The sequence below is a fragment of the Rhea pennata genome, chromosome 7 (assembly GCF_028389875.1).
Source record: "Rhea pennata isolate bPtePen1 chromosome 7, bPtePen1.pri, whole genome shotgun sequence".
Classification (NCBI taxonomy): domain Eukaryota; kingdom Metazoa; phylum Chordata; class Aves; order Rheiformes; family Rheidae; genus Rhea; species Rhea pennata.
Window position 1 is genome coordinate 35,776,122 of NC_084669.1, and position 27,421 is coordinate 35,803,542.

The 27,421-nt window shown below is 36.3% G+C and overlaps 1 protein-coding gene across 4 annotated transcripts in view; it reads left to right on the plus strand.

The window, feature by feature from the left end:
- Nucleotides 1-26,542, plus strand: part of TET1 (tet methylcytosine dioxygenase 1) — an 83,441-nt gene extending 56,899 nt beyond the window's left edge. For 2 of the 4 annotated variants that reach the window (XM_062579570.1, XM_062579571.1), the window contains exons 7-12: nucleotides 4,290-4,498; nucleotides 5,700-5,850; nucleotides 10,154-10,243; nucleotides 10,693-10,830; nucleotides 19,354-19,693; nucleotides 25,248-26,542. In XM_062579570.1, the coding sequence (XP_062435554.1) occupies nucleotides 4,290-4,498; nucleotides 5,700-5,850; nucleotides 10,154-10,243; nucleotides 10,693-10,830; nucleotides 19,354-19,693; nucleotides 25,248-26,389 (2,070 nt within the window). In that variant the 3' untranslated portion in view covers nucleotides 26,390-26,542. Of the gene's footprint in view, nucleotides 1-4,289; nucleotides 4,499-5,699; nucleotides 5,851-10,153; nucleotides 10,244-10,692; nucleotides 10,831-12,093; nucleotides 12,166-19,353; nucleotides 19,694-25,247 lie in introns of those variants that run through there. The other 2 variants (XM_062579572.1, XM_062579574.1) reach the window with 2 other exon arrangements.
- The last annotated feature ends 879 nt before the right edge of the window (nucleotides 26,543-27,421 follow it).

The window sequence follows — 27,421 nt, forward strand, 5'->3', positions numbered from 1 at the left end:
GTAACTGTAACTTCACGCCCGGTTACTGTGAGTCCAGAACAGGGCTGATGGGTCAGACATTGCAGGGGAGTTTGTCAGATCTGCGCCTTCCCAAAAGTGCTCTGTTGCAGGTGAATCAGTTTATTCATTGTAAATATAGGAAACTTTTGATGGATAATTAGTTAGTACTGATGACAGTTACTGCATGCTAAAATGACCTCAGTGGTAATCTGCCCCTACACACAAGAAGATTATCATAGAAAGCTTAAAAGTGTTACTTAATATATTACAAGTTTATTAAAAGCCTATTTTGTTGATTATATTACTTCACTATTAGAGTCATCAAAAAGATTTTTTTGGTGGGGAAAATTTGTTGGAGAAATTTTTTTTTTCATCATTATAAAAAGCTAGGTTTAAAATTTCTCCAAATGTGTATATATATTTTTCTTATTCCTCCTTTAAGGACCATTATTAAACAAACTAAAGTATTAGATTATCTACATCATCATTTTTGTTAACTATATCACAGAAATCATGAATCGTATTGATAACTATAGGAGATAGATTTTACCACTAATTTTTGTATTGTTTACTGTCAGAAAAACAAATTCAGTGACATGCTGTATTTGTTGATATTTTATTTAGTATTTTATACCTCAGTATTTCATAGGTAAACAATAAGTGCACTGGGAGTTATGTTTACAAGTTTCAATAGCACGTATGTTTGCATTTTAAACTGTTGCATGAGGAATTGATTCATAAATGCACAAGTATTGTATTCTCTATTGCTAATAAAACAGTATATTAATTTAATTTGCCTTACCAAGAAGGATCTCGGTTATATCAAATACACCAACCAGAATGCAGACAGAGATTCTATGTAAGCTGCTCTCTTGAGGACTACTTCAAGATGATGTTGCTATTGTATGAATTTTACACAAGTATGTTTTCCAGAAAGTAGATTGGCAAGGGGTGAGTGGGATGAGTGGCTGTCAGTGAGAAGTGCATATGGTTTGGTGTTGTTTAAGAGTTAACAGATTTTGCAGTCATCCCTAATCATTTCAAACTGCAGTATATTTAATGGAAGAAAATACACTGCTGACTTCTAAACTAAATAAAAAGAACGATCCAAGAAATGGTCAGGTAAATCTCACTAGTTAAAACCTTACTAGGCTCATTGCTTAGAAGAACAATAAGAAATCCAGTCTGTAAGCACATTGGACAAAATCTTGACAAGCAGTAGACAATTTCTCATTTTTTTCTTAGTTTTCACATAACTACAAGTCTAGTAAGAAGCACAAATGTAGTCTTTTTTAATTTAATACGCAATTTATTACAGAGTTCAGAAACGTATTGGATAGAAAAAATGATAAATTAGAAATTAATGGAACTGCATCAGTGTAGTGTAAGAAAGTGTTAATAAGTAAATCAAGGAGTACAGTGGCAATTCTCCACATTAAAAGCGTTGTTAAATTGTAAAGAATCGTGGCATTTCCATTTGCTGGATTTGTTTTGTAGCCAGTTGTCTTGCTTGCATTTACTTTTCTGCATGTTAAAGCATGATACTGCCATGGATTTCCTGTTATTACTAAAGAGAGGCTCTGTTAAGTACTGCTTTGAGAACGTTAGCTATAGATCATGAATGGGCATCACCAGTGTATGTGGGAAGCAATATGGCTAGAGCTCTGTCTGCACTATTGCTGGCAGCGGACTGGGAGGAGACGTAGTGCAAGTAGTGGTGTTCTAAAAACAGGAACAGTCAGCTGAGAAAAACACCTTATCCTCGATAATGAAAGGCCAGGAGGAGCTCCAGCTGCAATAGTCAGATAGCCATACGACAAATGATAAATCTGTTAGCCAGCTTTGTGCTTGCAAGACAACATATCCTAAATTTTGGGGAGTCCAATATTATCCGCTGCATGGATAAGGAAACAAATTCCAGCAGTATTTAAGCGCAGGAAGGTAGGATGTTAGTTTAAAGAAACTATAAATTCCTTTCCTTTCCATTTCTCATTTTTCCTGGATTGTATATTTCCAGTTTAGAAATACATGAGTGTTCACAAAGGACAACTTGATTTTGTATTGAGAAACTAAGAGGTGCTAGATTTCTGCAGTGAAGTTATGAAGTCTGGAAAACAAAGAGGGAAAGAAATTAAACATCACCCTTCATGCAGAGTAACAACACTGAATTCCTCTTTCTCTTAGTTGGAGGAACTGTGCTGCCTAGAGAATGTAAAACTCACACTGACATGAATAATCTGTATTGTGCATCAGCCATAATAGGTTTTCTATAAACCTCACTCAAATGGAAATGAGTAGCATTATTTTTCTTTCTTTATAGAAAATACTGTACTGGTTAGTCAGTCACAACCAAGACTCATTTTTATGGAATGGTATCTCAGAAGCTTTTATTTGTTTTCTCATTAAGTTTTAGGCTTATTGTAAGATTGCATGATTAACTTTACAGGAGCGATACTTTCTCTTTTGACAGAAATTAACTCAAAGCTTTCTTCTTCCTGCTAAATCTGCACAGATTCCCACTGAAACTGTTGGTGTATTGAAAATCTTTTCATTTGCAGATCAGTTGCAAGGGTACTTTGGTCTCTGCTTTTAATTAGTTCAGATAGTTTAGATGTCACAGTGGACCAGACTAGGAGTTGCATGTGACAGCTGGCTGCATGTCTGGCAACAGAGTTACTTTGACATCAGTCTGACAGGGAATCTGCATGAAAACATTTGAAGGTATCCAAAGGATAGGTGAAATTCTGTTTTCCTGCTTTTATAGGCTGTTGTTTTTACCATATCCACCTGAAGGGGGTGTTGGGTGGATAGCGAGAGTGCGCCACGGCTTGCCCTGAACCAGTGCTTAGTGAGAGACCTGCCAGAGATCTCCTGCAGTGTAAGGGCTGACCACCTGCAGCAAGGAAGAGAGACTTGCTAATCCCCATCCTATATACCGTAGGACTGCGGAGGAGAATTTGGCCTCAATCATGCAAGAGAGATCCAGGCCTAATAGGTGGTTGTTGATGTTTTGCATTGAGGTCTTGACACTTTTGTTAGATGCACACGCTGTGCAAAACGTACTGGAAGACTTGGGAAGCTCGTTTTGCTTGTTTGTGTTCCAGTATTATCTAGCTTTAATGAATTCTTTTTTTAGGTTCCTTAGCTAATATAATGCAACTTTGTTTCAAATTATGACATAAACCTACTGAAGATGGGAGTTAGACTACCAGGCTTTTTTATTATTATTATTCAGTGCTGTGTTAAAAGCATCGTACTGCTCCATTTTGTGTTCAGTCTTTTGTATGTTGTATGGATAAGGTTGACTAAGATTGCATTGTATATCTAAAGTTTAGTAAAAAACTTCACAGCTTTGCTCAGATCTTCAATGTAGATTAGCAGATGTTAAGAAAAATCTCATTTCTTCCTGCAGCAAGAACACTGTTAGTTTATTTTCATCACTTTCTTTGAAGCTTCTTAGTCGCAAGCTGGGAACCTTTTTGTCTACTAGTTTGTAACCATGGTAACCATTCTAACACACACATACATGTGCTTGTGTGGTGTGCATTTATGTACCAGACTTCTGGCTTTGCAGGGTGTGGGTTTTTTTTTTTTTTTTTGTTTGTTTGTTTGTTTGTTTTTTTGGTATCGTTTCAGGACAGCTGTTAGGTTTTCAGTGGCTCTTTCATCTCAGAATGATTATTTTCTTAATCCACCTATCCACCTTCTTTATTTTTTGTATAGACTGGGACAGTGAAAATATTTCTACTTCTGTAAAATATGCTGCCATTTCTTCTACAGGTAGAAATGCAATGCAAAATCACATTCTGCACCAGAGACCAGTGTGTGATGCTGTTCTAGCCACCTGGCGTGGACTCTTTGGGCACAATATTTCTTACTTTTGGGGATCTTGCATGTCCCAGCCTGGAAGAGAAGAATAATCGATTACATTTCAGTATGATTGAATTTGAGATACAAACAAGCAAAAAGTCAGTTGATTACTTTTGGGAAATAACACCAACAAAATACTTAATTCTCCCCATTTATTAATTGTAGAATAAATTTTGCCATTGATACAACTTCTTCCACTGAAGCTAATTTGACAGATCCCAAAAGTGACTTCAGAGGAAGTAATGTGGGCAGTTTAATAGTTAGTTTTATTTAAGCAATTTGTTTTTCTTTTTGGATCTGAAAACAACTTATTTGCTCAGTAATGAGTAAAGAAGAGAGTGGATGAGCAGAGAGCTGACATCCAGATATTGCAAGTGTTTCCTCCATTAATCTAAGAATGAAAAAAATGATTTTTGCAGGTGATACGAAGAAGTAGTGATGAAGAAAAGTTGCTGTGCTTGGTACGTCAGCGTGCAGGACACCACTGTCAGACTGCCGTCATAGTGATTCTTATATTGGCCTGGGAAGGGATCCCTCATCTTCTGGCTGATACGCTGTACAAGGAACTGACACAGAGTCTCAGAAAATATGGCTGTCCCACAAGCCGTAGATGTGCGTTAAATGAAGAGTAAGTTACATTAATAGCACTTGATGTGTTGCTGTTTGAGTGTCGTTCTGCATGGAAGAAAAATTGAGAATTCAAGACTAGCACTGGTAATAGTAAATGTATAAAAGCTTACTTTAAACTGCAAAACACTAGGTGTAATTTTCGTGCTGAGAGGGTGGGAGCCTTTCTTAAAAGTTTCAGAATAGGGGATTCTCATTGTTAGTCATTATTGTGTTCCAAGTAACAGCCTTCTACTCTTCCCATCTATCACCACATATGACCATGTCTGGCATCTAGCAGTGACTGCTGTTTTGAGTATGCTCTATGTTACTGGAAGCATTTCTTAATGCAGCGGCGAAAGTTCTCACTGACAAGTTCTCATCTTGTGGCCTGTTCTTTAGGTATCCAGAATAAAGCAAAACTGAGCAGTCACTACAGTCTTTAAGTAGGGGTGGGCCGAAGCTTCACTGCCACACTTGGATTATGCTGCTTCAGATAAAGTGGGTCATAATTCAAACACCTGACTTTTTAAAAAATAAATGAGAGATTAAACATTTTAAATTAGGATCTTCTTCTCTATGCCTGGAATAGCCAACTAATGTGAGGAATTTAATTTAATCAATCAGCTAATGTGTTGCAACTGAGGCTCTGGAGCATTTCTGCCTTGGTGCACTGATTTTAGTGTGGCCTGCATCTAATCAGTCCCTCTAATAGATGTACAGTTGACCTGAATCTAATGTTCATATTTCTAAAGGGTCATTAGGGTTGTTCCGTTCAAAAAGTTGGATCCATTTGGAGATACGGCATCTTCACACATAACAAACATCTAATATCCAATATATGCTGTGTAAAATTATTGGGTTTAGGGTGTCTTTCAGCAAGAGTGGTGTTTTCTTGTACTTTTTATAATTTTATCCAACTGGAGAAGTCACAGTCTCAGTAGCATGGATATATTTATAAGGATATAACTCAGCGTTATCTGTTTCCTAGAAGTGGGACTTTAGGGATTTTAGTTTGTCTTTCAGAAAGATAAGCCAGTCCTCTACGCCTAAGTTTCTCATTAAAGGCAAATAAACTGGTTAAACTCTGCGTTTTATAAATTTCTGCATTACTTTGATATGCATTATGAAATAAATAGCATTGTCTTAAAAAAAAAAAAGACAACCTAACAAACGTCCCTGCTTTATCAGCTGCCTTGCCATATTTTTGTTTTCTTTCGTAGCCGTACGTGTGCATGTCAAGGACTTGATCCAGAAACTTGTGGAGCATCGTTCTCATTTGGTTGTTCATGGAGTATGTATTTCAATGGCTGTAAATTTGCCAGAAGCAAAAACCCCAGGAAATTTAGGCTTCTGACTGATGACTCTAAACAAGTAAGTTTTTTTTTTTTATTGTTTCATTTTCCTCCAGTATTCATTCTGATGATTTTCAGAACTAAAAGTGGAATCTACAAATATTCACCCATGCATACATAGTTTATATGTACCCAACTAAATGTTTTGTAACTTCGGTGTTTATAATTTTTTGCACTGCATAAAAATTCAGTCTCTTATTATGCATTTTAATATCCTAAAATTATTTTTAAATTCTTTTCTGAATGCACATTTAGCTCCTCTGTGTAACTCTGTGTGAAATGTTAATTCTGTGTAAATAAAAAACACAGCTAAAGGTTTTCCTAAGCACTAGTAACAGGACTGTACCTTAGAGATTCAGTCTTTCTACCTCATCATGGAAGATTTTGTACCTTGAATTTCACTCCTCTCACACTGCTTTCTGACCAGCTGACAATCTTGTCTTCTGTCTGCCATCTAGAATAAACTTTTTTTCCTTTGGACAACCTTTTTTTAAAAACACTCTGAGGGAATAAATGCACCAAGACAGGATGAAGTCAAAGAACACTATAATTACTGCTTATGAGCACGAACAATGACATAAAGCTAGCACAGAAAATACAGTGATGGATTATACAAAGTAACGTAGACCTCTTAAAAAAAAGAACTAACTTTTTTTGCATTATAAATACTTCTATGAAGCGTAAAATTTGTTTTAAAATGATAACTGCCTGATGGCCATAGAGCAGGAAGAATCTGCAGAGTAAAGTCACTTTTGTTCTGACTGTAAAGGTCCTTAATCCCACTTCCCTATGGAACTTCCAGAAAAAAAGTGTTATGAAGATGCATATAGTATATGGTGATCTGTTACCTAGTTCTCCTTCTGGGTTACCCTGCCAGTCTTTCTTACCTCCTGAACTCCACAGCTGCCAGCGATAGAAAAGACCTAGCTTGTTGAAGTCCAGACAATAGCAGAAGTATTCTTACATTTTTCATGTGTGGTTTGACATTGTTTCTTGGAAGAGAGAGATTTCACTTTGCTGCAGATAAATATTCACTCCTCATAACAATTGTACCCTGTGAGAGTTGATTAGCATCTTTTATACTGATGAAGATGAATACCAATCAATTTAGCCATCATATGTTAAAAAGTACTGTGAAAAATAGAAAGTGAAGTCAAATTGCAAAAACTTGATTCTCCTCTGAGCTGTACTGTCTACTTACACTGCAGATATTCACAAACGCCACTAGCACTTTGGGAGACTTCTGCCAGATCAAAAGAATAGTGCACCCATGCCCCCTATTTCTCAGTGCATACATGGCTAAAGCAGTATAAGCTGGAAATAGCTGTGCTCATCTCAGATGTCTTTATCTCAGGATGGAGTTTATTTTCTATATATTTTCATTTAGAGAAAAGCTTGCTTATTGGGCATTCATTCATCCCTTCCCCTTTGTCCTTTTCTGTTCTCTGTGATCCTGAGTTTTTGGTATTTATTCTGCATAATTCTGTGCATGGCGCGTTCTTTGTGTGTGTTTTCTCAGCACACAGAGAAAATGGTGGAAATATGTTTTTAGTGGATCTGCTGCATCAGTTCCTAATAGACTGTCTTTTCTAGAAAAAGCCATTCTGGAGTCTTCACATGGCATGGTCCAGCTCCAGCTATCTTATTTACTGTATGAGCCTGTCAAAAGACCTTTCTCCCATTCAGATAGGGTAGGTTTTTGTTTCAGGATCTTTCCAGTCCAGTTGTGAGGAGCCCAGGGATGTGTCTGTGTTTCCACATCTGCCAGCACAGTACTTAGGACAGTTGTTTTGTTCTAGCTTCAGTACCCGTTATCATACTGCCTGGAAGTTCTATTCATCCCATTGCTAGGACGAGTTTGTTCCTCCTGTGTGGGGAACACATGGATCAGATTTTTTATACATATATTTTTTGACTAATCTTTTTTGTCCCTCATCCTCCCATTCAGGGTGGTTTGATCAACAAATAACCTTTGGTGCATAGCCATCTTTCAATAGGATTTGAACCTGTAATGGCTCATGTGGCAACCTGTCTGAGTTCATGGCAACCTGCTCATTATTCCACCTGAACATGAACGTGGCTTTTATGGCAGTTCTCGTATCTGATAGAAGATCCAGGCCCTGTTTGCGGTTTTCTCTGTATCTGTTTTTCTCTCCAAGTAGAATTTCAGGAGCCAACAAAAATTCTTGCCCAAAGTAGTATATGAATTTCATCTAAATTAAGAAATTAACTTACCAGGTGTCTGTCTTAGGCCCTTTACCTGTAAGGCAGAGATAATCTTTAAATGATGATGTCAACTTGACCCACCTGCATGATCTCATGATCATGTACTTCAGATGATTTCTAATGCTTTGCATTAGCTGGGAGATCAACAAAGGCAGCAATCATCATGTGCCTTGTCCAGCAAACAATAGGCTGTGTCCAGAACTCTTGCAGTGTAAGACCACTAAAATAGATCTGTCTCAGGTGATCAAAATACACTCCATACTGCAGGCTATGTTGGTGGCTTCACTTCCTGAACATCTGGGAAATGGCCACCTTGAGCTCCATTCAGGCACGTAGTCTGGCCCAACAGCATTGTAGAGGCATCTAGAAGTGACACTCTGCTAATCGGTGCTGTTTGGTGTTGCCTGTTTACTTCATGGGTAACCAGCTGATTTGTCAAAGGGGATGCAGTGTGTATAAACATCACCTGAAAGAGAAGATTACCTAACCAGTAGCTGGACGTTTTCTAGATGTCTGATCTATGCATGTATTCTCTTATCTCCCCTTTTTTTCTTGGAAGTTTTAAAGCCTCCTTGGATTCTGCAGCTGAGAAAGGTTGAGGGACGTATAGCATGCACGACTTCGTAACTGTAGGTTGCCTGTGAGGGCAGCATGTGCAGCTTTAGGGTACCAGTGTGCAAAAGCCTGCTGCTCTAGGTGATGGTGGTGCTTGGGCATTTGCATTCGGTGCGCAGGTTGGCAATTCATCGCAAAGAAATGAATTTCATGGTAAATAACTTTTCTCTTCATTTGGTTTTGTCGTTAATTTTAGTAGCAGATAATTCTTTCAGCTAAATACTGGATATTGATGATTTTGCAGATGACATAAAGCTAGAGGTATAGCAATTAAGAAGATAGATTTGAAGTCCAGAAAGATTTGGATCGTTTGATCATTTGAGGCACTGGATGGAGTGAGATGAGGTTAAGGGTGTAATATACCTAGGTAAGAATAGTATATAGGATAGATAATTAAAGATGCATTACCTTCAGTGCAATTCAGAACATATGGTAGCAATCAACAGTTAAAATAACTGAATATAGTATGGCTTTAAAGTATAGTTTCATTTTGTAATATAACGTCACATTGAAAAATGTGAAAGTGTACTTTTATATTTATATACATGGACATAAATATACTGAGAAGTTTTTTGTAAAACAAAATAAGCTCGTATTTTTTGCCACTGTATAGTATGCAAAACAGAAGCTGCAATTGTCTCCAAAAGCCTTGGCCCTTGAATGAAAGCAGCTTAGGGAATATGTCATCCCAGATTCAGCTTGTCATCTTTCCTTTTCCAGCTGGTTTGGTGATTTTCGTGGCAAAGCAAAAATTTAGGAAAACAGAATTTAGGGATTATGTTTACATAAATAAGAGCTTAAATGTTACACTGCTATGGAAGCCCATCTAGTTAGTACCTTGTTTAAAAGGCTTTTCCCAAGGAACTGAGTATGACTTCCAAGTCTAGTAGGCCCTAAAGTCTTGAGATTTTTGCACCTCCAAAGAAAAAAATACTAAATGTTCCTCTAAATAGCTGAAAATACTGTTAAATGCTGTTTTAAGTTACTCATCAGTTTAAAAAAAAAATGCAAGCAGAAACCCAGGAATTTTTTACCAGGAACTACATTGATATAAATTAAGTTTCCATAAGAAAAACATTATCAAAAGACATGGGATTCCATCTCTATGTAGTAAATATTTTCTCTTATGGACATTACTTTTCTATTTTGCATGGAACATAACCTATTTCCTCAATTGTTGTATTTGAAGGTGAAAATGTATTTGAAGGTGAAAATAATGCAGAAAGTAGGTAATTGTACTCTGGATTTCTTTGCCCTATCACATATCCCCATTGTTACTTGGTTTACTTAAATTTATCAATTCTGATAATGCAGAAGAGTAGGTTTATTTGCAGCCAATGACAAAAGATAATAGAAGTCAGATTGACAAAATGGAAGATAGAGGTTGACTTTTTTAGTTTTGCTGACTTGTGTTAGAGACTGGATTAGAGCTTATCTTTTAAAGTAAATTATAGCCCTCTAAATATTGTCTTTATCTGCAGGAGGAACTTCTTGAAAATAATTTGCAAACTTTAGCTACTGATGTGGCTCCAGTTTATAAAAAACTTGCTCCAGAAGCTTTTCAGAATCAGGTAGGTGTGTGATTCAGTGCAACCGTAGCTCTGAACAGTCAGCTTAGTTAAAACACAAATTGAAAATCCAAAGTATGTTAAAGTGTAGAAGGCCATAGAGCTCACAGATAGGGTGAGTCCTGTTGTTTGCTTACTCTGGTTGCTTCATTTGGTTAGTTTTAAAACGCTATGTTTTTCTTACTTCAGCTGATAGTCAAGTTATGCCCTGGACTATGCACATATAAAAGTATTAAAAGCAGTATAAAAGGTTTTACTGTTTAGAGACATCGGACTCTGGCTGAGTTGATTATATCTTTGACATCCAGTAATGTGTTACGTGTTTCAATGGAAAATATGTACTTTCTGGTAATTGTTACCGACTTTATTCAGTCAGAAATGCAGTTGTGGCTCGTGAGGTGCTAAGTCACTCCTTTACAGTGTGAAATACCTGTAGTTTATTTTACTTTTAGGTGGAAAATGAACACATGGGCCCAGACTGTCGGCTCGGATCCAAGGACGGTAGGCCTTTCTCTGGTGTAACGGCTTGCATAGATTTCTGTGCCCATGCCCATAAGGACACACATAACATGCACAATGGAAGCACTGTGGTATGTACATAGGATTTTCTCATTTGTGCTGTTTACTATTGAGATTTTAAAACGCTTCTTAATTTAATGGATATATTTGCATGAAGTTTTTTAAGGTGTTATGAAATTAATTGCATATTGCCAATTGTAAATTCCCATGTTATTTGCATCTATTTATTCTTATTTAGTCTGCAGAAGGCACAAATTCATCTTGTTGTAGGACGGATAAAGAAAGGTATGGGAGCAAGCCTTCATTCTTTTAAGAATGATATCTTCATTTAGGTATAAGGTATAAGAATAATACCTTCAGTCTTTTAAGAAACCCATGCCTTTTGGACAGGATTGGCCATAAGACGGGTGAGCTCTTCAGAATAAAGATCTGATGTTCAAAGTCAAATAATTAAGTTATCTAACCAAAGAGTTGTATAGAAATCTGCAGAAGAAGAGGTTATAGAAATAAACTGACTATTAAATTACTTCCCCCAGTTTGATTATTCATCAACCTCTCTTGTTTTTCTTCCACTGTGTACTTACAGGCTTCATATTAGTATAGTTACTAGTCAGAAATTAGATAGTGTAATATTATGGAGTTAAGTCACCATGGGGTAGGTGATGAAGTTAGGTGACTATTATGATCTTTGAAATTACATCCGAGTATCTCACTATGAAAGAAAGACCTACAGTAGTCATATTTTTGGTGTGGTCATTGCAACAAATGCCTTACTGGATTGCAAGTGAGAAAATCAGTCAGGAATTACTAAAAGACTAAAAGATCAGTTAAATGATCCTTTAGAAAATGAGAGTCATGAAGAGAGACAGGCTCAAAAAAGAAACGATAAAATAGAACTGACCTGTGTCAATCTGTTTTTTTAGTAGTAGAGCATAGGTATAACTTGGAAAATAATTGTAAACGCTTTCTAAATAGCAAGGATGATTTCTTGTACATCACTAGAAATAAGATTCAAGAATAATTGCTCTATCAAAGGCTGTATATTCACAAAAAAGATACATAGCTAAAATCTCTGCCCTCTTACAATATCTTTCTTAATTTAAAAATCAAGATTGAATTAATACATTGCTATGATTCAATAAAACATAGCATTTAAGCATACAGATAATAATTAGCATTTGTGTGCAACATCAATGAAGTGACTAGAACACTTGTTTAACGTTAATTGTGTGCTTGCTTGTTGGGTAAACGTCTGTGTCTTTGAAGTGCAGAAGCAAATCTAAGAATTTGCCAGGACTGCCAGTCCTGAATAGATTAATATTTTTTCCTAACAGTGAATGCCACACATATGGAGATATTTTATAAGAAAATGCTGGAAGCATATCTTGCAAAATATTAGTAAGCTGCTATGAATAAGCTAATGTGTAAGTACAGTCATGTTAAAGCTTCTGAAGGATAGTAATTCTGATCTTCTAAATAGCCTAAATTTTAAAATTAGACTTTCATTTCATGACAAGCTGTGTGTTACACATTTTAATGAAATTTACCGTGGGTATATTGAAATTAATAATATTTTGTTAAGTGCTACATTGCCTGTTACTTAAAGACACAATGAAACAGAAGCTGAGCCTACTAGTTGTTCTGCAGTATTGGATCCCAGAAAGAAGAGGTGTATCATCTTAGAAAAGTCATAATATGTGACTAGAAATGGCTGGAGGTACAATTAGTTCTTTTCTTATGAATGTATTAAGGAATAGTTGTGTGAACGTATTTATCTATAATCATTGCTGTTATTTCAGCTTCAGATTATGCTTGTTGGTGTTGATTTTTTTCTTTCTGTGGACTGTAGATAGAGTGTAAGTAATTCCAAATCAAGGAAGTGTGGGAAGTTGTGACCTGTGTAAGTTATCTCATTAAACAGGCTGTAGAATGTATTGCTTTGTTTCTGTCAAGCCCTGCCAAATCTAAGTCTGCAGAACATTGTAAATTCAATTAACTCATGAAAATTATGCCTTTAAATCTGATTTTCATCAGATACCTTGTCTCACTAATACAAATAACTTTTGGGCACTACTTATTCTCTTTATTTAGGTTTGAAATATACTTGAAACAAAAGGCTCTATATAAATACAAAACAGTTGCAAATATTAGCACTTAGTTTATATACTAAAATTGGTGCTTTTCAACAAGAAGGTGAATTATAGTTTGATTTAAATGCAACTTAATTTTTACAATGAGAAAATGTGTGATGTATAGGATAAATAGTGTGCTATATATTAGAATATCTCGTGTGATACATACCAGAAGCCTAAAGCAAAGAATTTGTTATTTTAGAAACTGAATAATAGAACACCCTGAGCTTTTTTGAATCTAGATCAGCTTGTTGATGATCAAAATTAGGGTTCTTAATTTTGGTTTACAACCATATTGGTAATCAAATAGAAAAGCTAATGCCAAAAACATAAAGAAATCACCACATGTGATTCTAGCATCTGTCTGGTCACACCCTGCACTGTCATCTAGTTCCAGAAGCTACTTTGGCTATCTACTTAGTTTAAGATAAATTACCTTTTGCTGTAGGTCTCTGGTAATAATGGATGGAGGAGTCATTTAAATCTCAAATATGGCCTATTTTTGTTTTAATATGTAGTATGTGCATGTATTAGATCTGAGGTGACTGTTAGCTTCCATATGTTTTTTTTTCCTGATAATGCAGTAATAAACAGAATGAGAATGATTTGTCTGCCTTATAAACCTCAAACATCCGTAAGTTCATTGACGACTTTTCTCTCATATTTTGCTTGTGATTGGGTTTGTTTAATTATAGTCACACCTTTCATATAGGTGTGACTATAATTAAACTATATATAGACTATAAACTTTCAGTTTAAAGTTTATATGAAGCATACTTTTCATCTTGTATCTCATTAGTGTTGATAGGATTTCTTCCCTTCCTCCTTATGCCAAAGCAGAATCTTCATTTAATCAATCTAAAGTTCTTCTCGACTAGAAATGTTAGAGTAAGTATCTTACAGGATGATATTTGTGAATGCTGCCAGATCTATCACTACTATTTATGGCATAAGCAACACCTTTTTTATTTTCTTCCGTCAATTGTTGGTGAATCACTTTCAGCACAAATATGAATGGAATACTACACAAGGTACAGAAAGTAACGGAGAAACAGAATGTATTCAAACTATAGAATTCAGCAAAGGGAACCAGACGCAGATAGGAATTCAGCAAAGCACTTAAATGAGTTTGAGAAATATGGAGTTTACTACATATTTAAAAGAACGTATTATCTAATAGCTGCCATTGAATATTACCTCTGTCTGTCAGAATTTCAGAAAAGCATTTTTATATTTTTCCAGATCTATAGGTACTTGGTCAACTGAATTATTTGTATTTGATTCTGCAAATAAATTAGATTGTCATTTTTGTTAGCAGTGGAGGTAATACCATCTGAGAAATGTATTTTGTAGATTGAGGATAGACTAACACATTTTAACTTACAAGAAATCAGGTTTACCATGTTACCATTTGTTTTACTGAACATCTTTCCTGGTTAGCAAAATCACATCCTGAATTTAATAGAGCTGTAATTTGGTAGGAAAGCTAACAATAACAATGAATATTCCCTGTTTGCTCTGTGGTAGAATGAAAAAGCTTGGAAATTCTACAGAGGTCTAAAACTAACATGTTTATCTGAAAGTAGCAAAAGTAATTTCTGATTATGAATTCAGTTTTTGAAGAACCTTTAAGTCAATAAGTGTACCATCGAGTTTTACTCAGATTCTTTTGTCATCTTTTAACATTCTCCTAAGAACCATTGATGTTCATTACAACAACAGTTAGGATGCAGTGTTCCTTGTGGATATGAAGCTAGACTGTAACTGAGCAATGTACAAATAAGGCTTTATAGTTGTTAATGGAAAATTTATGTATTTCTGTTACTTTAATGGATTACCTGCAAAGGATCACATTCTTTATGCCTCTGTGAATCCATTTAAACTAGTGAAGTAAGGGGTTTTATACTAACTAGAACAAAATGGTTAATGACAATTTGGCTACGTCTTGTAGCAGATATGTAGATATTTCTCGTCCAGGAGGGCATATCGCCCTTCTCACTGGGGTGGAGGAAGGAGAGAGACCGGCTTCAGTTACATGTAGTCGTCAGTGCCACACAGTTTGTAGCAGAGACTGTGGAAGAAGGAAGGGAAGCAAGATAAATATATGCTTCAAGGGCAGCTACAATATAAAATTTATTATTGACAAAACTAAGGAGTCAGTGTCAATCAGCAATCTGTCAATGAACTGTTCTTGCCAAAATAAGATTCTCTGGTCTTCCAATAACATACTGTGTTTGTGTAGGTTATATCTTAGCAAGTCGTCACTGCATGCAGTTGGAGGCCTGGGCTGTAATTGGCAGAATGTCTCTGTGGATGGTTACAAACTGCGCAAATACCATTGTGGATGATTTCCGCAGCTTGCTTTGTGAGCTGTGGAAATACTAATGCTTAAGTAGTTGGTGCAGATTATATCAAACAAGAGAAAACGTAAACTTTGCAGCACTGTATAGGAAGAATTTTTGTTACTCTTCTTTATATTGCGAAAAAAGAGAGACATTAGAAGTTCATTCTCTTTAATCCGTTAGTTCCCAGTCAGTGATCTGTGCCCCATACCCATGTCACGGCACGTGGCACAGAAATGCCTGATGCCAATTGCTCTGTCTGTGTATCCAGGAGATGCCACGGTTACCCATAAGTCGATCTGAGGAAAATGCTTGTGATTCCCTTCTCTAGCTTGTTCAGACTTAGGCAGGCTTATTCAGGCTGTCACGGGGCAATGAAACTACATGCACTGTCTCAAAAACTGCAAAGGAAAAGAAAGTGAAGTCATTCATATTTGTAATGGTAAGCAAAATGTTGACACAGCATTTATGAGTCCCAAAGGATATCCATTCTGCTTTTGCAAAGCGAAGATGTGTATCAGAAACTCAGTTCCATCTTTCAAGTTTAGAAGTGCATTTTGACTACTTTGCTGCATCTGGAATTCAAAACATCTGTTCTTCTGACAAAGCGGAAAAAGCTACATCATTTCTACATGAGAAGTTCAAGAGGCCAGAGACAGATCAAAGAGCTCTGTGGTCATGCATTCAGAGCTGTTTGGCCACAGATGTTTCTTTGGACTTTTCTGGAGGGAATTTCATTCAGTTTGTGGGCGAGTTTCAATTAAGAAAGGTTCCATGAATATGCAAGTTTTACCATGACATCACTGAACTCAGAATAGCTAATGATATTGATCACCAGGCATGCTGGAAATCCAAGTAAACCATTTGGCTAGCATTTCGTTTGGCTCTTGAGCATCCTAGATGATTCAGCTGTGTGTTCTGGAAAAAGAATTTTGTGTAGCAGGATATGCATCTTTGCTGTAAAATCAGGCTTAACATAGTCCACAATTTTCTCTTGTCCAGTTTTCCATTTGAGCAGTTTGCAGCGCAGTATCAATACCAATGGAAAATCTTGCTTTTAATTTCTCAGCAATAGCTTCTGTAGGTCTTACAGAGTATTTTGCACAGATTTCAATATTAATGAATGGCTTTTTAATCTAATGTTTCACAGTTGGCAGATTACTCTGATTCAACTGTAAACTGCTAGCACGTCTGTTGAGCCTCAATTTATAGTTGATTTCTCTCTAACATTAACTTCTGAATTGTCCACTTGTTACTGGGTCCTTCCTTTTATATTACAATTTTCTTGAAAATGTACATACATTAAATTTCCTACTGTGGTATTTAGGCTTTAGGTATAGTAGTTTTCAGTGTTTTAACATGCACTTTTAATATGCACTAATTTCTCAATTTTATGTATTTTAATTCAATATTTAATGCATTTTATGTGTTGGAATGACTCTACCTTCACATTCAGTTCTGCCAGTATACTAGAAGCGTCATCATCTCTACTTCCTCTGAACAGTTCTATGGCTTTCTTGTTTTAAAGAGGATGTCGGTCTTGTGATGTTGACAGATACTCACTTGGAATTAAAATAAGCTGTCTTTCCACTGATAGGAGCTGTATTTCTCCCTCTGCTTCTATTTTTCCAAATGAGTCAAGCACTGCAAAAATGTAGAGCTAGTCTAGCTTTGCCTTATTATGTCAGATGAAAAGATTAGTAGAAGTGGTGAGTTTTTAAGAGAAAATCTCTGACTTAAAAGAATAGATCTAGTAACTGTACAAAAGTAGGTTTTCTTGTTCATACCTTAAAGTGGGAGAAAATTCACAGGTGCAAACTGGATAAGCCTCTTGATTTTTCAAAATTAACAAGCATTATGGGTTAAATCTTCAACACACAGATCCTCTCTTTAGAGTAGTGCACGAGTCCAACCATGTACAGTTTGGACATAGTATTTTAAAGATGAGAGTAATACCATTTCTATAGAATGGTATTAGCATAGGAGCTAAGTGCTTACATGCTTATTTTATTATTTCTGTTATTTAATTCAGATGGGAAGTATGTGCTGGGTTTTGTAAGAAAATGAGCATTATGTATCTGCACTCCCTGTCAGTTCTAATCTCTTTTCCCCTCCTTTCTGAATGATTTGGTGTCTGCTGGCAAATTTCAAGCAGATACCCCTAGAATGTAGGAACTTCACTACCCTGGAGATTGTAACCTCTCTTGGAAAGTTTTGTGAAATTGAGCTGCTGAGGGTGGGAGACGGATGGAAGCTAGGGCCCCTGCCGAGAAGGGGGCAGGCAGAGCTGGTTAGCGGGGCCTGAAGGGGAGCAGCAACCGGTACCGGCTGGGAGAGGGGTGCGTGGGGACAGAGAAGTCCATGGGAAACCAGGCTTCATTTGCTGCTCACGGAACAACCTGTTGTTTTTTCTAAATCCTCCTCATAGTCAAAAGGCTGCCCAGTAGAGGTAAGTACGCATGGATCAAGCACATCAGTAAATGCTACTCATTGGCTTCTAACTGCCCCTTCACTTTCCCGATAGCCTTTCTCTTGATCCTTTTTAAAATGCCACCTGAAAAGCTCTTCTCCTTTGTCCGTGCCCCTTAAATTTTCTCCTTTTGCTGCTCTGCAACTGTCAAGCTTTGCATACAGCTATTTATAAGTCCTTAACTACCTTGTTTATTTAGGATTTTTAGTTTGTGATTTATAGTTCTATTATTCTGGAAATAATTTTGTGATGCCTTTATGTGAAAACTATGCTGAAAAATAAAATATGTATGTTTTCTCTAAATTATATTATTATTCTTATTATTCTCCCCTGGAATGTTAGGCATGGTGACAAGAGTCTGGAAAACTGGATTAACTGTTTCGTGGTCGGCATCACATACAACCTACACAATGATGGAATGATAATGTGTCCATTTAGGGATCATTCTGTCTTTGGATGGTGCTCAAATTGCTGTATGTGTGTAGTTAATAATTCCCTGTGAAAGAGAAGCTGAACTAAGCCATGATAATAATTTAGGGTTTTCTAGTAATGTAGTATCTTTTTGAGAGAACTGGTAGTCTGTTTTGAGTATAATCAATAAAACCATTAATGGTGCGATTATTCATATATTTGATCATAATGGAAAACCATAGCCATCCCTTGGAAAGCACAGTATGAAACAGATAACTTTTGTCTGTTTTAAGAAAGTTATTTTGCCCCCAGGAAACAAGCATACTGATGTTTTTAGCTCTTGTTTTGAGGTGAATGTTTAATATTAGTAATGGCTTGGCCTCTAGAAGTTCTGAAAATCGTCACTAGTATAAAGGTCCAGCAGTGATCTGGAAACATTTAAAGAAGAATTAATAAAGGTCAAAGTTTTGATGTTTATTCACGTTTCTGGTGTGTCCTTATCAAAACAGATCTAACCAGCTTTCTCCTCTCAACTGCAGTCTCTTACAGCAACATAAAATTTCATAAGAAAGTAGGTCAGTGGCCTAAGAGAGCCCAAACTGAGCCTCATGATTTCATTACAGCAGGCAGGCAGAGTTGGGGAAGAGTGCTAACTTGAGAGAGAAGCGTATATAGAGAGACAGAGTCAGAGTTCAGATTTGCTTAAAACATAGAGCAATGTGAATACATTTTTCTTTCCTTTTTGGTTGCTAAAACAGAAAAAATAATAATTCCATGTCTCAGGAAACTTCTTGTTCAACCCAAGATAAAATATTTTCATTTGTTTTTCAGGAGGTTTTTTTTAATTCTTAAAACTTAATCTGAGCATCAAATATATTTTTTAAAACACACCCAAAAATCAAAATGGTTAGGAATTCCCACTGTATTTCCAGCTGAAATTACTTACTGAGTCTGGCATATATTTTTAGATAGTATGAGCTGACCCAAAGTTGCATTTTTCCTGAACAAAGAATCTGTCCAATATATATCCCTAGATTTTATTCTTGAGGTACCTGTTGTTATTTTCTGCATTGTAAATCGAACAAAATATTTGTCAGATGTTTCTGTTTGAAAGATGTATAACATTCAGACCATAAAATGTGAGACAGCAATTAAGTCTGGGATAAATGCTTAAATATTTAAATAATTGTTGTGTTTTATGTATATGGCTGTATTTGTAAATGTTTGTGTTTTTGCCAGGTCTGTACATTAACAAAGGAGGATAACCGGAGAGTGGGGGTGATTCCAAGTGATGAGCAGCTCCATGTGTTACCTCTTTACAAAATTTCACAAACAGATGAATTCGGCACTGAAGAGGGACTGGAAGCCAAGATAAAGGCTGGGGCAATACAGGTGCTTAAAGCTTTTCCCAGAGAAGTACGAATGTTAGCTGAGCCTCTCAGAGCTACCAAGAAAAAGAAACCAGACACAAGGCGGACCCTGACCGAAAAGCAGATGTTGATAGATAAAAAATATTCAACACCCGTGAAGCTGAAAACTGAAGCACCAGAAAATCTTAGCAACACACTGCATTGTTTAGGTGAGTAGTGCTTATTAAATTCTGCCACTCTCTTCTGACACTGTACTGTGTTTTACTCATCTGAAGGGAAGGAAAAACTCCTCAATATTCACTCTTATGTAATATTTGCATATTCTGCTTTTCAGGAGCTAGTGAACAAGTCATTCTGGTCATTATTCTCTCTTGGCACAGGAGAAAACAAATCATCACACAAAAATAAGTTCATGGTGTTACATTAATAACAGTGCAGCAATGAAGTATTTCCAAGTTCTCTTCTTCTAATAAATAATGGCAGTAGGAGGATCTTGAAATACTATTGTAGGAATATTTCTCTAACTAGCAGACTTGAATTTCTGTCATTTGAAAGTACAAGAACTGTATTATCCAATTGCAAGGAAAAGTAATGGCTTTCTGAGAAGTAAGACAGTTTTCTTTCGATTCTTCAGTGCCGTGAATATCACTGCAAAGCAAACAATTTGCAAAAAGCAAGTTTTTATCTAATATGATGATATTTCTCAAATTCTCCCTTGAAGTATTTATAAGTGAGGCAGAGAAAGGTGAAATCTGACAGTAGCTGGGTAAAAAGTATGCCATATATTTCTGCGTTAAAAGATGATGGTTGTGGCACAGTCTTATGCCACAATTACTTTTTTCTGCAATGTATAGTCATTACTTGACAGAGCTGTTCAGAGTTGCTTTAGATTCATGATATTGTATCTGAGATCAAATTTTAGACCATTAATTTCAGAACAGAGGATAAAACTCATCTGAGGGACTTTGCAGCAATAAAAAGTAGAAAAGGGAGAAGAGGAGGACAAAGCTATGGAGTAAAAACTGTGATTAGAGGGGAGAAAATAAATTAATGGAATTAAAACAGTGTGCCTTTTGGAAAGAAAAGAGGAAAATCAGACAGCCAACATGTTGTAATTTTGAATTTTGTTTCTTAAGAGATATCCAGATACATGACAGATTTAAGAGAAGAAATTAATTTAAAAGAATGCCTGCGTTTTAGGAGGGGAAATCACAATATTGCAAAAAAATCTATCTGAAATATATTTTTGTAATTTGTATTCAGCACTTAACTCAGTAAAGGTATCAGGGCAATAAATAAACTTTGGGTACAAGATGGAGTAAGAACAAGGAAAGTGGTATTATTGACACCCTTAGGAAATGAGATGGTCATTCAGTCTGTATGCAAGTTTAGAAGACATAGTATAGGCTGTGAAACAAATATAAAAGCACTCCCCCTGCTGAGGAAGACATACAACAGTAACTCTGAAGAAATGATTAATAACTTCCATTATGCCCAGGGAGAACTGGAAGCCCTGGAATCATTAGAGGACTCTGGCATGGGAAGGAATTCTGGCATCATGTAATCTCATTAGAAAGTTCTTCTAAAAAACTGAAATAGAATTATGAACTGCCTACCGAACATGATATGGTAGTTAACAAATGAGCACTGCTTCTGTATTTGAAAACCATGCCTTTAAGGAATAATATGAAATCCTGAGTTTTGTTACATGTTTTGGGAACATAGGACTTTATCTTAGAATTCCTGCAGCATGCAAAAATAATAAAATAACTGCATTATCAAGCCAGCATATATAATTCATTTGGACTTTAAATGTTTTTGTAAAGTAATTTTTAAAGGCTGCTAGTAAAAATAAGTCACAGAGTGAGGAAAGAAATACTCTCATGAGTTAGAAAGTTGTTCAGAGATGAAGAAATAAGATAAAACCCTAAATATTTGTAGTTGTATCACAGATATCTTGATAGTGGATTCCTCAAGATGCTGAAGTGATCATGCGGCATTGATGCCCTTATTTTTGACTTGAAAAAAACATGTAAACATTGTTATCCGAAAATCTGCAGATGACACAAATGGCCACAGAATTATGGAAACAATTTTAAAGAGGCCTCAGTAACTGGGCAGCAGCAGCAGAAGAAATTCAGGTTCGGAACAGGTGTTGTGCAGTGCATGAGATAAATAATGAAGTATTCCTACACACCTTTCATGTGTTTACTGCAGCCCTGCAGGACAACGCCTGGATGTCACTGTAAAGCCCTCAGCACACTGCTGCTGCCCTGCCCCTGTCCCCAAAACCTTAACTCACAGTAAAATATAAAGATCTGTAAATAACGGATCTGGAACACTACAGCATTATACTTGTCCAAACTTTTTTACTGTTGAAGGGGATGAGTCGTGGGTCAGTCCTTTCCATTCTGTCAGTGGCAGATAACATTTTAATCCTGAGAAATTAAAAATTTTACTCTAGCTAAAATGATTAGGCTCAATATGAACACAAAATCTAAAGGCTTGTGAGATAGAGGAGGTGAAACAAAACCATCCAGTAGTTACTTTTGAAAGTAAACTGGGGGAAACAATTATTTAAATCACTATTCCTTCATATTATTAGTGACAATCAATTCTGGTCACACCACTGAAAAATAAAGACAGAAGGGTTTGAAAAATGGATAATGAAAACAAATAAAGGAAGAAAAACTTGTTAGGGGAAGAAGAAAAATATTGGCTATATAGTTTAGGTAAGTGATGAATAAAGAAAGTACTGATAGAGGTACTGATTTAAATAATTGTATTTAAGTCAGATACTGCTATTAATTTTCTCCTAATACAAGAACAAAAGAATATTCAGCTACATAGATTTCACATCAACTGGAAAGGAAGAAACACTGATGTGCAGTGAAAGCAATGTGTAAGTACTCAGTTTACTAATGAGGATGATTTCAGAGTATTGCTTTTGCTTTTTTATATACTAAGAAGCATGTGGAGAATGTACAGTTTTAAGAGCCAAGGTGACCGCTGTATGTAAGGGATACAGTCTGCCCTGCGTTAGCCGTTGGGTCATGCTCCTTGGAGTTGGCCAGGAGGATTCTGAAGGAATCACAAGGCTGGTTATTCCACATTGACCATCATGTAGCTTTAGTGTCTTCTCTTGAAAGACACCTGACCATTGCTTCAGAGCCATTACTATATCCCCCAGCTGGGAAACCTGAAAACCTTAAAAGAATCCTCAGACCCACATGTCTTCCTCGCACTCAGAACAGGAAATTGAGAAGTGGTAAGACTGCCCTGTGTTTTTATATGGCCACAGAGGTGGTGGTGAGGAGGACTGTGTTAGTGCTGAAGACAGATTTAAGTCTGCTTGTCAGACGTGGGTGCACGGTTTGAGTACTGGCTGTCAAGTCCGCTGTAGAACACTGGATATTAAAAAGGGTTATTTGTCATGCACCTTTATCAATACTTTTAATTCTTACATTTGTGGTAATACTGAGAGCCTTTGAAATCCTAAATTGCTATGAAATGTATTAAAGGTAGAGGCCTTACATCCTTCCTTAGGTAGACCTGTCATTAATCACGTTATTCTGGGCAAATAATCTTTACACATGGAAAGGTTATTTTTGTCTTCCTAAAAATTCGATCCATGTGGCTGGCAGTTGCTCTTGGCCTGTACAGACCAGAAATGAGCCACCAACTTAGAGCCAGTTTTTGACCTGGCCACTGAGCAGCTGGGCCAAAGCGGAGTAGTACCCAAGTGACCAGATCCCGACGGAGCTGCACCAGGCTGCGTTTGAACAGGAGGTATTCTGGGGAATGATGCCATCTTACCTGACTGCTGCTGCTTTCTCTCACATTCTTCTCTCATGTATTTGAATTAACTTCTGTTTATTAACATCTGTAATAATTTTATCATAAGCATAGTTTTCTCTGGCTTTTGTTTAATCTTATTTTTAAAGGAATGTGTAGCTTTTTACCAGATATATATTTGTATCTTTCTAATACATACATAGGTAGAAAATGTTAATTTCTACTTAATGTAGTTTCAGTGTGTTTGGCTGGTCTTTAGTTGGCCTGTGCTGACAAGTGATTGAGAACAGCAAAGCAATATGAAATTCTTTCTCAAAAGAGGACATGTATTCATGATTTAAATGTACATTTGTTTCTCTTCTTAGTTTTATAGTGGCAGATACCATATTTTCACATTCATAATCCACAGATTATAGGTTAAACCAGCACTATAACCAGTCTGATTCAGCAGCAGTGTGAATTATGTGTATGTAATTAAAACAGTCTCCCCAAAGTTCCTTCCCTCCGCCTGCTGCCTCTGCATCCTTGTCCCGCTTCCTCCCCTCTCTCTGCTCACGGTTCTCCCACTCTGGTCTCTGCTCTGTCGCCCCAAGGAGCAAGTTGCCTCTGGCAAGAGGTGGGGAATGTGCTGGAGCCACAGCCATTGTGAGAGTGGTGTGGGTTGTATAAAGACTTATTATCAGAGAATATAGGTCTCTCTTTCAGACATGATGGAAAATGCAATTTTCAATTGCCGTTTCAAACCTTTTAGGAAGAAGGCATTGGTTTGGGTTTTTCTTTCCTTAATTAAATTACTTGATTTTGTGTTTGATTTCATAGAAGAGGTCTTCAAAAGAGTTGATGCAGTTTTCTTCTGTCCCTCCACAATTTCAGTATTTGTATAGTAATTGTATTATGTGTCCAAAATTTATGTTTGCTTTTTTCTTATTCCTATTGAAAGGATGTTCTTTAATGCATACGTATTTATAATATTACTAGAAGAGAGAATACAAAAGAGAATAGTTCTTCCATATTCAGTATTAATTCACAGAGTTCAACATCCTGTGTATTTATGGAACAAAGAAGAAACCCTGATAGGGGCAGTCTTTTGTGAGAATATGTAAGAGTTCTCTGTAGGGTGCTAGTTTGCCAGCAAAAGAGATTTTAGCAATTTTAGGGCCTGATGCAAAGGCAGTCTGGGGTCAGTGGAATTCTTTCCAGTTACTTCGGTGGACTCTAGCTGAAACTTAGCTCTGTTTGAGGAGACCGTTCCATAAAAGCACACAGTTGTCGTGCTGCCAGCACTAGAAACTGGTGAGGGAGCTGGCATAAACTGAACCAAGTATGTTTCCAGGAATCACATCCAAATCACATGTTGCAGGTTTGTAAAGATGGATTTACCTTGAGTACATTGCCAGTACTTTTTAATTCTGAGAAGTTACTTGCTAATGCATAATTAATTTGTAATTAAGTATTTTTGATGAGATGGATATGATCTATAAATGTTTTTTTCTTCAATTATAATTCAGGGTAAGACAGTCAAGAATTTTGATTGTTTCGTGGGCTTAATTTCAGACAGCCTAAATTTCAGCAATTAATGTAACATCTTCTAGCTAGGGCTTCCTATTGGCTTGGGCATTGCTGAAGGTGAGAAGTCAGCTGGTAGGAAGCATCTAGGTAGCACTGGGCTGTGTGAATTTGCACCAAGTACTTACTTGATTTTATTTATTTTATCAATCCCTCTGTGAAATACCTTTCTATTTTATATACCAACACTGAGCAGTCTGACTGGAAAAGGTTAAGGCACTAATTCAGCAAGGTAATTAACATACTATTTTATATCCTTAAAAATATGGAAATTACCATTTTGAAGAATGTAGAGTTGTCATTATCTCTCATATTAGAAAACAATTACAAAATGTTGTAAATGGTATGTTCTATTACCTAGGTGAGGAAAAGTACTTACACTTTGGTGTGCATTTCTTTTAGGGAGCAAAACAGATGCTTTAAAACCTGGAATAAAAATGGAGACTTCCGATCACCTCTATGCCATGAAACATACTTCAAACACTACTAAAAATTGCTCTTTATTAAAACAGTATACGGCTTCCTCCCCTTTTAAGGTGGATAGTTTACATCCGTATTCATCATTAGCACATAAGCCTGACATAACAGCAGTGACAAATATTCAACAAGATTTTTCAGTTCCCTACGGGTATTTTGAATGCAGTAGTAAGCAACCTCACGTGACACCTTATATTAATTGTAAGAACTTTGATGTGTCGGTCAAAGATTATACTGGAATTTTGCTGAATGATAAGATGAATGGTGTGCCACCAATTCTTCCAGATGTCACTGCTTCAGGCCCCCCAGCCCATAAAGAACCCCTGCCCAGTATACTTGAACATCAGCCAGACAAACAGAATTGTCAGCTTCAGTTAGACAATTCTCCTTCTTCACAGATGATCAGCTCTTGTGATTTGTCAGTACCGCTAAACTCTCCAGCAAAGGATGCAGTCGGAAACGAAGCTGACTGTTCTCATGGATGCCCCGTGGAAAAGGGTAGCTCCCATCAAGAACAGATGTGTGACTTTGACTGTGTTGATGAAAAGCAAAACAGTGCACTGGGACAACCGACTGATTCTGAAGAAAAAGCTGAGGAAATGTGGTCAGACAGTGAGCACAATTTTTTGGATGATGATATTGGTGGTGTTGCTGTGGCACCTTCTCATGGTTCTATCTTAATTGAATGTGCAAGACGGGAGCTCCATGCTACCACACCTATTAAAAAGCCCAACCGAAATCATCCCACACGAATTTCTTTAGTTTTCTACCAACACAAAAATTTAAATGAGCCAAAACATGGTTTAGCAATGTGGGAAGCAAAGATGGCTGAGAGGGCAAAGGAAAAAGAAAAGGAAGCAGAAAGATTAGGAATGGAAAACACTGAACTGAACTCTAGCAGCAGGAAAACAAAGCAAACCAGTGAAAACAGAGAGATTTTTTATGAAGACAATGAGTTCAACCAAATTCCATCACGCAGAGCATTAACAGTAACTAAAGATAATGTAATAACAGTATCTTCTTACGCCCTCACACGAGTTGCAGGGCCTTACAACCATTGGGCATAGGTTTTAGTATCAAATGCCTCCTCTTGGTGCAGTGTTACACAGAGTTTCCTTAAGGTGCTGTTAAAGAACAAGTCTCGTGTCGTTTACTATTTGTTCATCTCAACCATTTTAAGGCTGAGGTAAAAAAAAAAAAAAAAAAAAAAAAAAGGCGGGGGGGGGATTTCTTCTTAAACTGTGACTTTAACATTTGGTGGTGCTCAAGCACATTTTAAGCAAAAAAAAGAAAAAGTTGTATAGTTTTAATACATTCTAAAAAAAAAAGACTTTGTTTAGGTTATTAACCTTGATTGAATCATTCAGTTTATTACCTTTAGGAATTTATATTTTGGTGCTTTAAATCAAGTCTGTTTACTACAAAAATCATTTATAGGGATTTTAACAGGTTCACATTTTATGGTGTTAAATCAAGTTATACAGTAATAGCTCTACACAGCTCTTGGTGCTTAACCACATCAAACAGTTAAAAATAAATAAGCTGAATTATTACTTCATGGTGCCATTGCTTTAACAACTTCCAACCATTGCGATATAGTCCAAATTGCAGATAAATCTTTTAGAAAACCAATGAATTTTTTTCTGTTTAGATTTGTCATTATGTATGAAATGAACTTATTGGTAATGATGGCTGGAAGTTGTTTTTAAGCTGTAAATATATATTTTAAAAGCACTTTCTATTTTTAAAATTAACTTGAAATAGTATAGTATAAGGATCATATTGTCTAAGGTTTGTGCATACTCTACAGAAGAAATCATTTTATTCTTGCTGTGTAGAGTTCCATATTGTTACAGCTGCAGTATGTATGCTAATAGCATATATGATTGTTTTTAGACTTGCCCTTTTTCATTGAAGATTTTATGTTACATATAAACAACCATTATAAAACACAGAAAATGTTATTATTTTTAAGTGATAATACAAATATGAAATTAAGAAACATCTTATCAATACATGTGTTGCTATTGGGAGTTAGGAGTATTATTTGTTTTTCAAAGGCAGCATTTCTTACGATTTATTTGAGCAATAAGTGTTTA